The sequence below is a fragment of the Larus michahellis genome, chromosome 7 (assembly GCF_964199755.1).
Source record: "Larus michahellis chromosome 7, bLarMic1.1, whole genome shotgun sequence".
Taxonomy (NCBI): domain Eukaryota; kingdom Metazoa; phylum Chordata; class Aves; order Charadriiformes; family Laridae; genus Larus; species Larus michahellis.
Genome location: NC_133902.1, coordinates 1,076,528 through 1,090,018, shown reverse-complemented (window position 1 = coordinate 1,090,018; position 13,491 = coordinate 1,076,528). Strand labels below are relative to the sequence as shown.

Below are 13,491 nucleotides of genomic sequence, written 5' to 3'. Positions count from 1 at the left end.
GAGGGAGCTGGGATTGCTTTGTAAGAAATACTAGACTTGCCTATAGTCAAAGGCATTCAAGACACGCGTATGGTATAAACTAGAAGACTAGACCTTGTCAGCCAGAGTAACAGTTCCAGCAGTTCCACATTAAAATGAACACCTGGAATAATCTCACAACAAAGAATACATGTTCCAGGCGGCTGGTGAAGGATAGCTTGCAGAGGGGCAGCTGTCTCTACAGGAGAAGATACTTTCTTAACAAGGCCTCCACCTCACGATGCGTTATCTAGTTATGCATTTTATTACAAGTAGAATCATTACACAACAAAGTAATGCATATTGGAAAAATACATTTTTACAATGACTCCAGACAATCAGTGCAGATAAAATGCCATTGTTCTAAGACTTCCTTTTCTATTTCACAGAGGGTAGTAGAAGGTTCAGTTATTCTTTGTCACTCACACAAGCTTGGATTTTTCTAGAGACGAGTTTGCTCAGTTCCCAGCTCTGCTGGTTACAGGAAAAAGAGGACTTGCCTACTAACATTTGATCTACAACAAAACCCAGCCTCGGCCTCCCATATTGTTAGGTGTTAATTTAGGAGCACTAGGTGAGGAGTTGCACAAGCCATGGATCCATGGATCTCCAGCACAGGAAGTCATTAAGGCATCTGTCAGCTTTTAGCCAGCGACGCTCGCTCCGTTAGTGCCTTCCCCACTGCCTCCTCACTCCGCTTAGTGGCGTGAAACAGTGACTGCACCTTTTGCAGATACCCCAATTAAAACCGAAGCCCGACCACATTTTGTGCTTGTGTAAGAGCGCCGGATGACTGCAATCAAAAGGAATCCAGCCTCGGAACAAAAAGCTACAGTAGGAACCACCGCAGACCTCCCGTGCAGCCCCGCTGAAGTGCCTGAAGCCTGGTGTGACAGCATCACTTCCCAGGGACAGAAGCTGGTTTTCCACACACCCTTTTGTTCAGCTCTTGGCAGATTTGAGTCTCAAACTAATAGATACCACTCAAAGACAGCAGGGGCAAGGGGGGCGGGGGGTTCGGTCACAACTGTAGTATGCTACAAAAAGGAAGAGAGGTCGTTTATGGAGTTAGAAATGTGTCGGCCACTACTACGTTACCAAGGGCCTCCATTCACGTTTGTACCCTGCAGCGGAGCACTGCCAGCGAAACTCCCCAAAGGTCTCAGAGGTGAGAGTTCAGACCAATCCTGGGCAGAGTGCATGAAGGACTGAGCCCCCCAGCTGGTTGGGGGGCAGAGGGGGGGAAGTCAGCCTCTCTAGCTGAAGCACTAGAACAGAACTAACCGGGGGTTTAGTTCCGGCTGCGAGCTTTTCCCTTTTGACTCTGACAGAAAGCTAGTTAGTGTTGGCTGGAAGGAACTATCTCCAAGGCACTTTAAAGTGATCAAATTCGCTGAATTCAGTTGCTTTAAATTTAATGAACACTTCAGGCTGTACATTAGTTCATCAACAATTAGCTTTCCTTTCAGACTTCACTAAGAAACCTGGTACAGTATTGGCTGTAAAGAGCAAATCAGGAGCATCACGTACCGTTGCCCAGAGCTTCAGGCAGTTATAATTAATATTCTAATTTTAAAAAAGCACAACTAGCCAGCCTTAAACTTGCCATTCAGTGAAGCTGAATTTTCAGATCTACATTTTTCACCATTTAAAAGGTTGCTTATTCTGTCAGAACCAAGCTCCCTGTTCCCTTGCCCCCTCCATCAGAGAAATCACTGAAAAAACCCCATGTTTAAATGCTTTAGCAATTCCATGTTGTGCAGTTTTCCCATTAAGCAGAAGTCCATAGGCTGCAGCCTTGGAAGAACACTCCTCTACCACCATCCTTCAGTACTGTGAGTACCCACCAGCCACTCCATAGCACTGTAGCTCCAAACAAAGAAGGAAGTCAACGTGATGTCACGGGATACGCTACAGTCAAGACTCCCTTCACCAAATGCACTTGCTCTCCACCATCATTATCTTTCACTCCTAGAGACTCGCAACCGGTGAGATCCTGAAACATCCAGTCCACTGTTTCCTAAAGCACAGTGTTTTCCATCATCCATTTCACTCAAAAAAACCAAACTGTGGCTTGCAGTTAAATGCTTCAGACATGATCATCTTCCACCCCATTCGCCCAGACCATTATGCCAGAGATGCACCATTTGTACTAACTGTGTTACAGAGACCAGTTGTGTTACCCAGGGCATTCTGTTGGAACACGACAGCAGCAGACGTTAAACAGTGAGGCAAATTTGTATTAGCATCCATTATTCTCCTCTAGTGTTACAAGGGTGAGATTCCAGTTATAATATACGCATATTGGAAGATCAAAGTGCAGATCAAGTGAGACTTGATGTGAAATTCATCGTGCAAATGTCAGCAGTTTCACCCTCTCCCACCCTTTTCTTGTACAAGTTTGAGAAAAACCTCAAGCAAGTCTCCCCCAAAAGCAGCAGTCTGGTTTGCCACCTCATCTTACTGACAAGTGACTACTCCAAGCAGGACAATGTGTCACCAGCTTGTCCGTACTCTACACTGGAGATAACAGTCATTAAATAAATGCACACCAGTTCATGGAGCAGAGATGAGCAATGCTGAGTCTAAGCTAGGTTCATTTCTTGGGATGACGACAGCCTTAACATGGCATGTAGTTTTGCTCAAGTGCACTATTTTATTTCCCTCTGACTGAAGCCTTTGCCCAACCAAACCATAACCTTGTCTATCAGCAGTTTTTCCCTATTTACTTAGACAACATGGCGTTGGATTTTTGCAGATTCAGCATGTTTAAGAGAGCACGACCAGCCTAGATGAAGAAACTGCAGCTTAATCCAAATGCCTGGCACCGCACTGCCAGCTCAGAATCCTTCCTTCAAGGCCAGAGGCTTCACGTTAACAGTGAGCCTCCAAATACGCTCCCGCTCACCAGCAATCCTGCTGAAACTGGACCCAAGTGTAACGCCTAGAGGCGCAGCACACCTCGCACTGGTAGGGTCGCTGACTCTCCTGCAGCAGTTAACCAGGGTCTTTAAACCAAAGGCAAGTGCTACTCTCCCTCCTGGGATTCATAATGCACTTCAGCATTTATTGCCGTATTGCGAGTTAGGCTCCTTCACCAGCCTTAGTGTTTCTCCATTTAGCGTATGCTTAGGCCTTTCAGCGCACTTCTCTTCATTTGTACAAGTTTCATGAATTGGAAGGACTAGCAATGTAAATATGAAAGTGCAACAAAGACTTCGACAGCTCTAGCAGGTATGAGCAAGAGTATTTGCTGGCTAAAACAATCTTGCACTTCTCTTGAACATGCCAAAGCTAATGAGACGTTTACTGAGGAGGTATCAAGATGTGGGTCTGCAATTCTGACTGCTTTGCATCAGATGTTGTAAAGCTTTCTGTTGTAAGGCCACAATTCTCGAGCTATGCTTAGAACTACTCCCACTTTTGAAGAGTTTCTGGAAATGAAGAGCGGTTGCAACAGCTCAGTCTAGCTTCACAAGAAGTCTTCTCTAGAGAAAGGGAACATTTATCTTTAAGACAAAGCAAAGAGATACCTGGTTACCCTGAAGCTTAATGCCATCTCTACTAAGCAGCCTGAAAGCCACAGGGCTTAATAGAGTTGCTCAGTGCAAAGCACCATGTCAAGGACAGACCTGTTTCATGTTAATTCAAACATCAGCCTAACAATTTTAGCTTCCGTATCCCACCGCAACTAGAAGAGGGTCCAAATTCTTTTGTCACTTGGTTTCAATGATCCACTCGAATTCCTAGTGAAGTCTATCACAGCCCAATACATTTACAGTCATACAAAGTCATTTATACCAGAATATATCATAACAGCGTCCTTAATTAGTTCAGTCTATTGCAGAAGACGTGTATAGGCCTCCTCTTCCCTATCCAGAGGGCTTGTACGCAGAGCTGCTGTCAGGAGCACTGACTGGGAATCCCTTTACTTCCACAGCGTACTAGGAGACTCCTCCCAGAGTCAGGACATCAAAGCAGATGTTGCAAACTCGAACTGGCTTGTTCAGATCAAATTTTATGATAGGAATCTCTTTTGTTGAGCACTTATGGCAGAGCAGGCGTCCACAGTGTCGGCTGTTGACAGAAGAGGGGTGAGAGAAAAAGTGAGTTCACTCATGGTGAACACCAGGATTTTGCCGTTCGGTATTCCGCAAGGATAGTACCACTAAAAAGGTTCAGTATGAAGCATTACATTTTTCTTGTATCTACTGGTATCTCCTGTAATAACCGGATACTAATGCCAAAAGACACGTGCTGCTTCTATACCAGCCAGTCACCTAGTACTACTGTAACTGATGCACGTGCAGTTTCTCTGGCACACTGGGCAATCTGACCTGTGCTAGGAGATAAGTCTTGGCTTAACTTCCATCTACACAGCAAACTTCGTAGAAGTTCAGACTGGTTAAGAAAAGGCAACTCTTGTCTCCACAAGAGCAACTCATGTCAGCACCTTCAGTCACTTCCACGTTACAAACACCACCCCCAACCTGCGCTGGCAGTTGCTGCCCAAATCTGTCACCCATTTCGGAGCAAGTCAGCCCCACTACTGAAAGCAGGTGTCCAAAACCTCTGTTTCCCTACTGGAACTTTGACATGATTTCTCATTTCCAACCAGTCAGAACAGTAAGTGCACAAAGTCCTTAGAATGCAATTTTAGTCAGACCACAAGTTACTGATCCAGGACGCAGAACGTTTCAGCTGCATTACTGGCTGTATACCTATGTTAACATGGGGGTTTCCTAAACAGCCAGAAGGAACGAGCCTAGCTACATGTGGAAAAGGAATCCGTTTCCTTCTAAGTACAGCAGGATGTGTCATATTACCAGTGATGCTTTCTTGTCGTGACTCCAAATTTGGCAGTGCATTCATAGCAGTTGGAGCCATCACACCAGGGAGGTTCTTTTGTCAGCATATCTGTTAGAGGCAAAAATGTAACGGCAAAATGGGCTCGGACACCTCTTGAGCACACTGTAACATTAAGGAGGCTTTTTCTAGTTCTAGGTTGCACCCAGCGTAATTGATTTAACTACTCCTGCAGTAGCTGCAGCCTTGTTTGTAGGAAAGGTGATGCTGATGAAAGCCACTATGTAGCACAAGTTAAGAAGCCGTACCCAGGTTTTAAGCTACATTAGACTGTAACACCGGACAGAAGTCTCCACGTCTATCCTTCCAGAAAAAGTCATATTTAAGTTTAACAGGTCTGCACTGTGCAACTTTTCAGTTGATCATGAGAAAAATTAGTACTTCTACCGCCCCATTTAAAGTAGTAGAATATTTAGAAGTTCAGCCCCTCAGAAATTACTGTGACCCCAGTCAGATGCCCAGAGATCTTTCCTCCACCAAAGTATCTCAGAAGCATAAGCTGAAAGCCCCCTCCCACCGTAGCACGCAGTACTTACCTAGCAACCTAAAGAGAAGCTGTTTTGTAGCAACTTGGTAGTTGAAGATATTGACTCCTTGATTATTGTTAACTCCAAGACGAGCCCCAGCTCTCACTATTGCACGACACAAGTTAGCATTTCCCTTCATGTAAGCCAACAGGAGCACTGAAAAATAAAAGCCAGATACCTCCCTGTTAACAGAATGGTAGGTCTTGTGCTACACTCAGTCCAGAGTAGGAGCTTTAGTTCGTTTAAGTTTCCATGTAAAGTTTGCATCTTACTGTATTTAACATACTCCTGCCAATTATTCCAGTAATTTGAAAGTCTCTCAAGTCACTTCTAAGTTTAATAGTTGTTGAATCTCACCTACCTGTGTTTCCTTCAGCGTCAGGTTTGTCTAGAGGGTATTCTGGCATACACTCCAAGAAGAGGTCACAGATGGCTGCTGCATTGTCTTTCCCATATTGCCCCAAAATATGCATCGGTGACTGGCCTCTGGGGAAAAAAAGTTTGCCATCCTGATCAAAGTCTGCTTGCTACTACAGTTACTCATCCAACTCATTCTTGTCCAAGTTAGGTGTACCACTGTGTACGTCTGACCCCAAGTAACTCAGTACGTCATACACAACTGCCTACTTCAACTTCCTTCTCCTGGTACACGTCATTTCCATACAGCATGCTCTGCACACTGCACTGTAAAATTATGCGTAGAAATACTATAATCCAAGCCAAATCTTTGGCATTTTATTAATCTAGTCATACCACCACATATTTTAAAATACACTATGCTTCTTTTAGCCTCTTAGGACTATACTAATTACCTAATATTAAAGGCTTCTGCATCTACATTGCACTCTGTGAGGAGGACCCGGATATTGTTTAGACGGCCATGCATCACTGCCAGATGAAGAGCTGAAAAGCAGAAGAGAAGTTTCAAGAATCTGAAGTAGTCAGTGTCAGCAATAATTACAGCCTGATAACATTAAGCACTCTCCTTCCACTTCCCCCACCCCTCCCTCTCCAAAACTCCTTCCACCGGCTTTGATTCCTTGGACTTTCCTTCTCCTTTTCATCTTTGAAGAGCGAGCCCATTCAGTGAGCTATCTCCGCCACTAGGAGATATTCTTTATTAACAGACCTGCTGGAACATTTACAGCTATTTGTAAATCTTTAGAAGTTTACCATTATTTCCATTTTCATCTACAGCTGCAAAGTCTACTCCATTCTCCAGAAGGACCGAGCAAATTGTGGGCAAATCTTGCTGGGCTGCTAAGTGAAGAGCAGTCTGACGGTGCTTAGTCAGTTCATTCACCTGGGCACCTGCAAGCAGCTGTCAAGATGCAAGAAGGAATATGTTCAGAGACGTTTCCAGGGCTATTAGCCAAGAGTTTACTTCTGTGAATGAAGCACACAAGACTCCACTGTACAGAGATACTTCTAGGCCTCCAGCGTACATAAAATGCTATCGTTACTGAGCTGCTGCAACTTGTGTTCATGTTCAAATCTGCACACGAAGTGCAAGGTAAGGTTCTTCCTTTAAAGCGAGCCACACTACCTAGTGACTGCTGCAAATCAAACATGCTCTTACAAAGGCTACTGATGCAGCTCAGCAGAGTACAAGCTACGGGAAACTTTATGCAAGTCTGAGTTCCGTTTGAGAAAAAGCGGTATCACCTTCAGCTGACTTCTCCAGCCTACAGGCAATACGCATTAAGGCCGAGTGTGCCTTTCTAAGAAGGGGAAGAATGACTCTCCAGTACGTACCAGATTACGCACAATGATCTCTGAGCCAGCCTGTACAGCCAGGTGGAGAGGCGTCAGTTTGGAGGCATCCTGGACCCGGGAGTTTACATTAGCCTGTACACTTATCAGGAACAGCACACTCTCAATGTCCGAGTTCTGAACAGCTACGTGTAGGAAATTCCGACCTTTATTATCAACCTGCGGCAGAAAGGGCACGTGAAGTGAAATCCATTATTTCTGTAGAACAGCAAGTTGATACATGGCAGGACATATTTTCACTAAGAGATGAAAATCTTATTCCTTTCACTGCTTCACATTAGAGACTTATTTGATAGATGTGACTATCAAATAACTGAATCGAGAAATTATCAGCTGCAACTGCTCACTCCAGCCTGCTTCAGACTACTTTATTTCTACTTTATAACCTTGTCATTTCTTGACCACACTCTGAAGAGTATTATGACAGACAAAAGGTTAACAGCTGTTGTACTGAGCAGCAGTTAATGATTAAGTGAAACAAACTTGAGTAAACCTGGCGGTTACCACCGGAGAAGCAAGCAACACGCAATCCTGCCGCACTGATGCAGTGGCCACTGATTCTGTGGCTTAATACCAAGTGCGTGTTGTTGTTCCTATTTGCCTTGAAGCTGACGTTAAAGCACGTTTAGAAGCAGCTGTATTTCTAACCACCTTTTATATATGTTACAAGAGCTCATTAAGCACTCCAATACTTTACTAGTAATTAAACTTACATAGGGTAGCAAAACTCCTGAACAGCTGCCTGAAGCATCACACCAGAAACCTGAAGATACAGTTGGAGGTTTTGTAGTTCAGCAGTGCAGCACAACACCTATTATTCAGTTATTTTAGGTCAGGGTTTCTATTCTGCATAGCTTTAGGGAAGCTAGGTAACAGGTTATTTTTCTACTAGTCCAGCACACGACAAAAGTAGAGTCAGAACCGTCTCTTTACGTGCCTGTTCCCCAATTTAGCACTGACAAGATGAGATAAAGTTTGATGAGACACTTGATGTTCTTACTCATACATAGCACATACACACCTACAGTTTCCTAATAAATCCTGCTACAGAAAACTGGCATCTGGCAAATGTCATTGCATGTAAAACCACAAAAGGATAGAGCAGGATTTGCTTGTGGAACACTCGTTACCACGGACTAGAGCAGTAAGACCACCAGCACGCTTTGAATACTCCCAGCTTACCTGTTCAGCAGCTCCTGGCTCCCTCTTCAAAATTGCCTCAGCTGCTTTGTTATTTTTATATGTCATAGCACATGCAAAGGGAGTCATTCCTTGCCTATCACGTACATTTAGCTTAATATCTGGATGTGAAATCATAAGCTGAATGATAACATTATGTTGGTTGCTAATGGCAACATGGATTGGAGTTCTTCCTTCTGCATCCTAGAAGGAAACCAGGAAGCTTGTTATACGCAGATTCTGCAATACAAAATCCTTCCCTAACTGTGAGAAGTAGGGGAAGCTTATTAGTTTAGTTCTGTGATGCACCCAGCTGCCTTCGGCTGGGACACCAGAACAGTTGCAGTGGGAGCTCAAATCCACAGTGGAAGCGAAGCACGTTGGTATTTGTTTCTCCAAATCGGCTGACCTCAATCCGTTTAGGCAGCTCAGAGTAACATTTCCCATGCAGTCAGACATTTTGGGGGCAGAGATGAGCATTCAAGACTACAGCCAAGCGTTCCAAGAAAATGCTTTCAAACTAATAGTAGTTTGCAATATTTTATGTTAATACTTTATTAACAACTTGTAGAATTCAATTTTTATCTGAAAGAACGATGTACAGACTACATTATACAAACCTGAAGTATCATTTCCATAGATTCAGCACTGCAGATATTTCCCTAGCTTGACTCTCAGCCACTAGCGCTAAGTGTTCTGGAAGCTAAACACTTGGAACTTCCCTCCCTGAAAATATAACAGCATCAGGCATGTTTGCGATGCAAACAGTGTATTAACGTCTAGCAAATTCACGTAAGGTGTCTAATCACTTGTCTGCACCAAGCAGCAGTTTACAGCCACAGCTGCTTTGTGGCTGTCTTCTGTCATTCATGTTGATGTCATTTTCAATAGCATCAGGACCTAGAAGTGTTATGTATTCATTTCTTTTATTGCTATTTGTCAAGCTTCTGTTTAAGGATTACTGTGTAGTCAAAAGTGAACTGTAACTCATAGTTACATCACCTCCGTTTACCCAGCAACAGACAACACTTCCCAAACATACTCACAAAGTAGAGTATTCTGTCATTTTACCCTAGAGCTGATCTAATGATTAATCGCAGCAGGCAAAAGCCCCGCTCCTGCCTTTATTTCACACTAGGGACAGAAGAGTTGAATTCCAATCACTGTATCAGAAAACTGATGCTGCAAGTGGTTTTCTGTATCATTATTTTCCTTCAGTATAGCTTCCTGAATTTGAATTAACCCATCATATGGGCAGGTAAACACTAGATTTGGTAACAAGGGACAGGAGAAAAAAAAAAAAAAAAAAAAAAGAGAGAACTGCAGCCCAGCCCTCACATTGGCTCAGCTATAACAGAAGGATGTTCTTTTTCTTATCTAGCAAAATACACAACTAAGAGGGAAGTTTGTTTTCACTACATTAGAGGCAAAGAATCAACTTCAAAGAAACTGCACAATTTCTCTACGTACCTGAGCATTGACATTGGCACCAAACTCCAAAAGGCACTGGATCACCTCCTCTAGTCCCCAGCAGGCTGCCAAGTGTAGGGGTGTTTGTCCATCATGAGCTTCCTCTTCTCCTTCTCCATTCGGGCCTGGCTTCCTGGGACTGTTCACATCGCAGCCACTAAAACAAACACAACACAGTCAATTTATTATGTTTAATCCAGATTTAAACTGTTCAAAACAAAGGTCAGAAGAGTTCGCAAGAGCTGATCTAGCAACTGCTGACCCATTCTACATAAGCACATGTTCCTAGTTTTAGTTTGACTTCTGTCACCAGGAACGTGACGCTAATACAGGTAACAGAGTGTGTCATTAGTCAGACTTCCGTAAGTGCCACCCACCCACCAGAAGTCTGACGAGGCGCATACCTGTTACTGACTCAAATTAGCATTCAGTTCATTTATGCCAGGAAAATACATACATGCACATTAGAAGGTTTGTATTTTAGAAGAGGGTCTGACCTGCGAATAAGGAAGCATGCTATTTGTTCACTGTTTTCATCAATAGCTCTATGAAGAAGAGTTTGTAAGCAGCCACTTGGTCCTGACCCCCAACAGGTGGAATCACAGCCGTGCCTAACCTGGAAGGAGAAGCACGATGAGGCAGTGAAGGCTTTGTTATGTCTCCAGCAGGCTCCTACTACTTTATATAGTCCCTTACTGATGCTTCTGAAACATTATCCCTTAGATGTAGAATTTGAGAGGCCTTATCTATTTCTTGTGAGTCACTGAATTTCAGGAAGCTACGTTAATGTCTTCCGGACCAATATTTTATTGGTCTACTAGATAATACTTAATTAGGTAGTGTTTACTAACAATTCAGATATTCACTCATATACCCTGAGCAGACAGGTCTTAAGCCAGTTTGGGTAACAGTTACCTCGCTGTCAGCAACGACAAGCACCTAAAGCAAGTCAAGCGGCATCAGCAGACTTCGCCTGTGAAGGTCTGGCCCCTTTATTTCTTTCCTCTACCAGCTAAATAGAAATAGTTTTTTCCAGGAACTGTATTTCTAATATTTATAGCCTTCTACTACAGAAGTACTTACTCAAGTAACACAGCACTAAGACTTGTTCCGCTCCATTTTACAAACTATTTAAAAGGTTTATACATAAGTAGTTTCAGTGGTGACTCCTTAGTCTTATCCAATAGCAGCACGAATGGCCAAGTACAGTTACTAGATGTATTTCTCAGCTCGTCAGCACAGCTTTTAAGTAGCTGTCTCTAGCAGACAATGACTGGATATCAGAGACAAAGCTTTCAAGTAACTTCCTTATAAAGGAGACAGAGAGGTCTATTTATGCCTCCTAAGAAGTCTCCTGTTGAATCACCTATAAAGTAAATAGTCCTAAAAGTAAATATAAGCCTTTAAAAGGCCTTCTTGATGGAACTTTAAGATGCACTAAAAGCCACCACATACATATGGGCGTTCAGTTTTATTCAGGAAGCCTATCGCTACACAAGTACGGTACGGTACAGACTGATGTTTTTAGTAGATCCTTACTCTTTCCAGAATCAGGAATCCAGATACCATATTCCATACTTTCGTTTGAGTGGCTGCAAGGTATTTGACTATGCAGACTACAGTGTTTATAGAAGATTTTGCAAGAAAAAGGAACTTCTGGTGAAGAAGAGCCTGTAGAAGTTAAATAATGGTATAGGACTACCCTGTTCTTTTCATGCATTGGGTTTGTCTTTGCTGATGAGCCCTTTGTTGCAACATGCGCAGAAGTGAGACTAAATTAAGTCAACTGACAGTCTTACCAGAGTCGATGCAATATCTTCCAGGTTATTTTCTAAGGCAAGCCATAAAGGAGGATTTCCTTTCTCATCTGGCACAGACATGTCTGCTCCCCTGGTACAAATAGCATCAACCACAAGAGGGAGCTGGTTCTTTATAGCCAGCTGTAAGGCCGTCTCTCCGTCCTGTGTTCTGAAATAGGTACAGTTGGAAGTGTGTTACTACTGTATGATAAAGTTAGGCCCCGTGTTACAGTAGTTTATTGGCAAAACCAAGAATTATATCCTCACGTGTGTATTTTTGCTGTAGTGAGACTATATCTCTACAGCCAGGCAAACACTCCATGTTAGTTTTTCATTACAGCTATGTAGTTTACCCTTCTCTCCCCTACCTTTAGTAGCGATTGATTTTTAAAGTTTGAAAAGCGTGTTAGTGTTCTTTGCTCAGAGACACCATCATTTCCTTATGTGCAGCCATCATTTGAGGACAGTTCCTTCAAAGCAAGCCTCTGCCACAGAAGCAACCAGATTTGTCTGCACTGTGCTTATGCTACCAGCGACCGTCAGAAATACCAACTGTTAGAAAACTGAAGTCAGAACAGCGGTATTAGGCAGTCTTTACCCATGACATTCATTACAGTATAGCTCGCAAATTTCAAGGACAACCTGTCAGTCATATAAGCAGCTAAACGTTTTGTTCAGTCTAGTATCAACGTGTCTGGGAAATGCTCAGCAAGTTCTATCAGAATTTTGTTGCTGGAGCTACATCTGATCAGTTTAGATGGTAGAAAACAGGCAGTTCCAACAAGCTAGCAAACAGACGAGACTACAGAAGTTCAGTACCACGTCACTAGGACTTGAGAGCCTGTTAAAAGGATCCTGCGCTACCTAGAATTAAGTGGCACCGCCCTCTGCAGCCTCAAGAGGAACTCACCAATGGAGCTATGTATCTGTCCAAGTTCCCGTATGTAAACTCTCAGCCATAACTGGTGCCATAAAAAGCACCGAATGCATAATTACATACAAATCATGATTTGAAACAAACTTCAAGCCATTACATAAAGGCAGACATCACTACCCGGCTCCTAAATACATACCCAGTCCAGTGTTGTATGAATTAAGATCTTACCTGACATTTATATCTGCCTGATGTTCCAGCAAAAAGAGTGCACTCTTACTGTCTTGCCTCTGTATCGCCATATGTAGCAGAGTCTGTCCGTCTGACATCGTGTCATTGATGGACGCCCCAGACCCAAGCAGCTGAGCTGCTATTGTGTGCATGCCTACAGAGTTAAAGCTCGTTAGTATTTACCTTCAGTTCTATAAAACAGACACACTGAAGATTAAAAGCTTGAAGCTTTATTTATTAATTTTCAGTAATTACAGTATGAGATTTACTGCATCAATGCTAGAGCCTCTTAAAGTTCACATAAATGAGCTAAACCAAGTCAGGACCCAGCTTGAATATTCACAGACTTCTTGATTATTGAGCCCTTTTGGTCTCGCTTAAAGACACAAGACATGGTCTTGTATACAGAGCTCTCCCATTAGTTCTGCCAACCTAAATGCAGTCGAGTCCTCTTTAACCATACCTAGTCTAATCCTTCATATCACTTCAGATTTTTGTCCAAGAAACATACGAATTTTGGTATTGCATTCATAAGCTATTCCCTGAAGCATTACTGTATTAGATGTTTAGCTTAGTTCCTCCTCCTCTATCTCAGAAGCAGATAAGGGCAATGGTAGAGAGAAAGCTACATTGTGGTTTCCTTTTGTTGGACAGGAAAGTGAAAAGCCTGGACAGTGAAGATGTTTGTCAAGTATGGATGACGTCTAGGACTCCTGTACAGAGCAACATCACTAAGCATTCTGCCTCATCTCTT

The 13,491-nt window shown here is 43.0% G+C and overlaps 1 protein-coding gene across 3 annotated transcripts in view; it reads right to left on the bottom strand.

The window, feature by feature from the left end:
• Positions 1-264: 264 nt before the first annotated feature.
• The window catches only part of ANKFY1 (ankyrin repeat and FYVE domain containing 1), a 35,297-nt gene continuing 22,070 nt past the window's right edge, over positions 265-13,491 (bottom strand). For all 3 annotated transcript variants that reach the window (XM_074595165.1, XM_074595164.1, XM_074595166.1), the window contains 12 exons: positions 12,738-12,891; positions 11,633-11,801; positions 10,331-10,449; positions 9,834-9,990; positions 8,367-8,567; positions 7,167-7,343; positions 6,585-6,732; positions 6,224-6,314; positions 5,773-5,897; positions 5,421-5,567; positions 4,845-4,935; positions 265-4,095 (listed from right to left, as the gene is read on the bottom strand). In XM_074595165.1, coding sequence (XP_074451266.1) covers positions 3,963-4,095; positions 4,845-4,935; positions 5,421-5,567; positions 5,773-5,897; positions 6,224-6,314; positions 6,585-6,732; positions 7,167-7,343; positions 8,367-8,567; positions 9,834-9,990; positions 10,331-10,449; positions 11,633-11,801; positions 12,738-12,891 — 1,712 coding nt within the window. In that variant the 3' untranslated portion in view covers positions 265-3,962. The remainder of the gene's footprint in view (positions 4,096-4,844; positions 4,936-5,420; positions 5,568-5,772; positions 5,898-6,223; positions 6,315-6,584; positions 6,733-7,166; positions 7,344-8,366; positions 8,568-9,833; positions 9,991-10,330; positions 10,450-11,632; positions 11,802-12,737; positions 12,892-13,491) is intronic.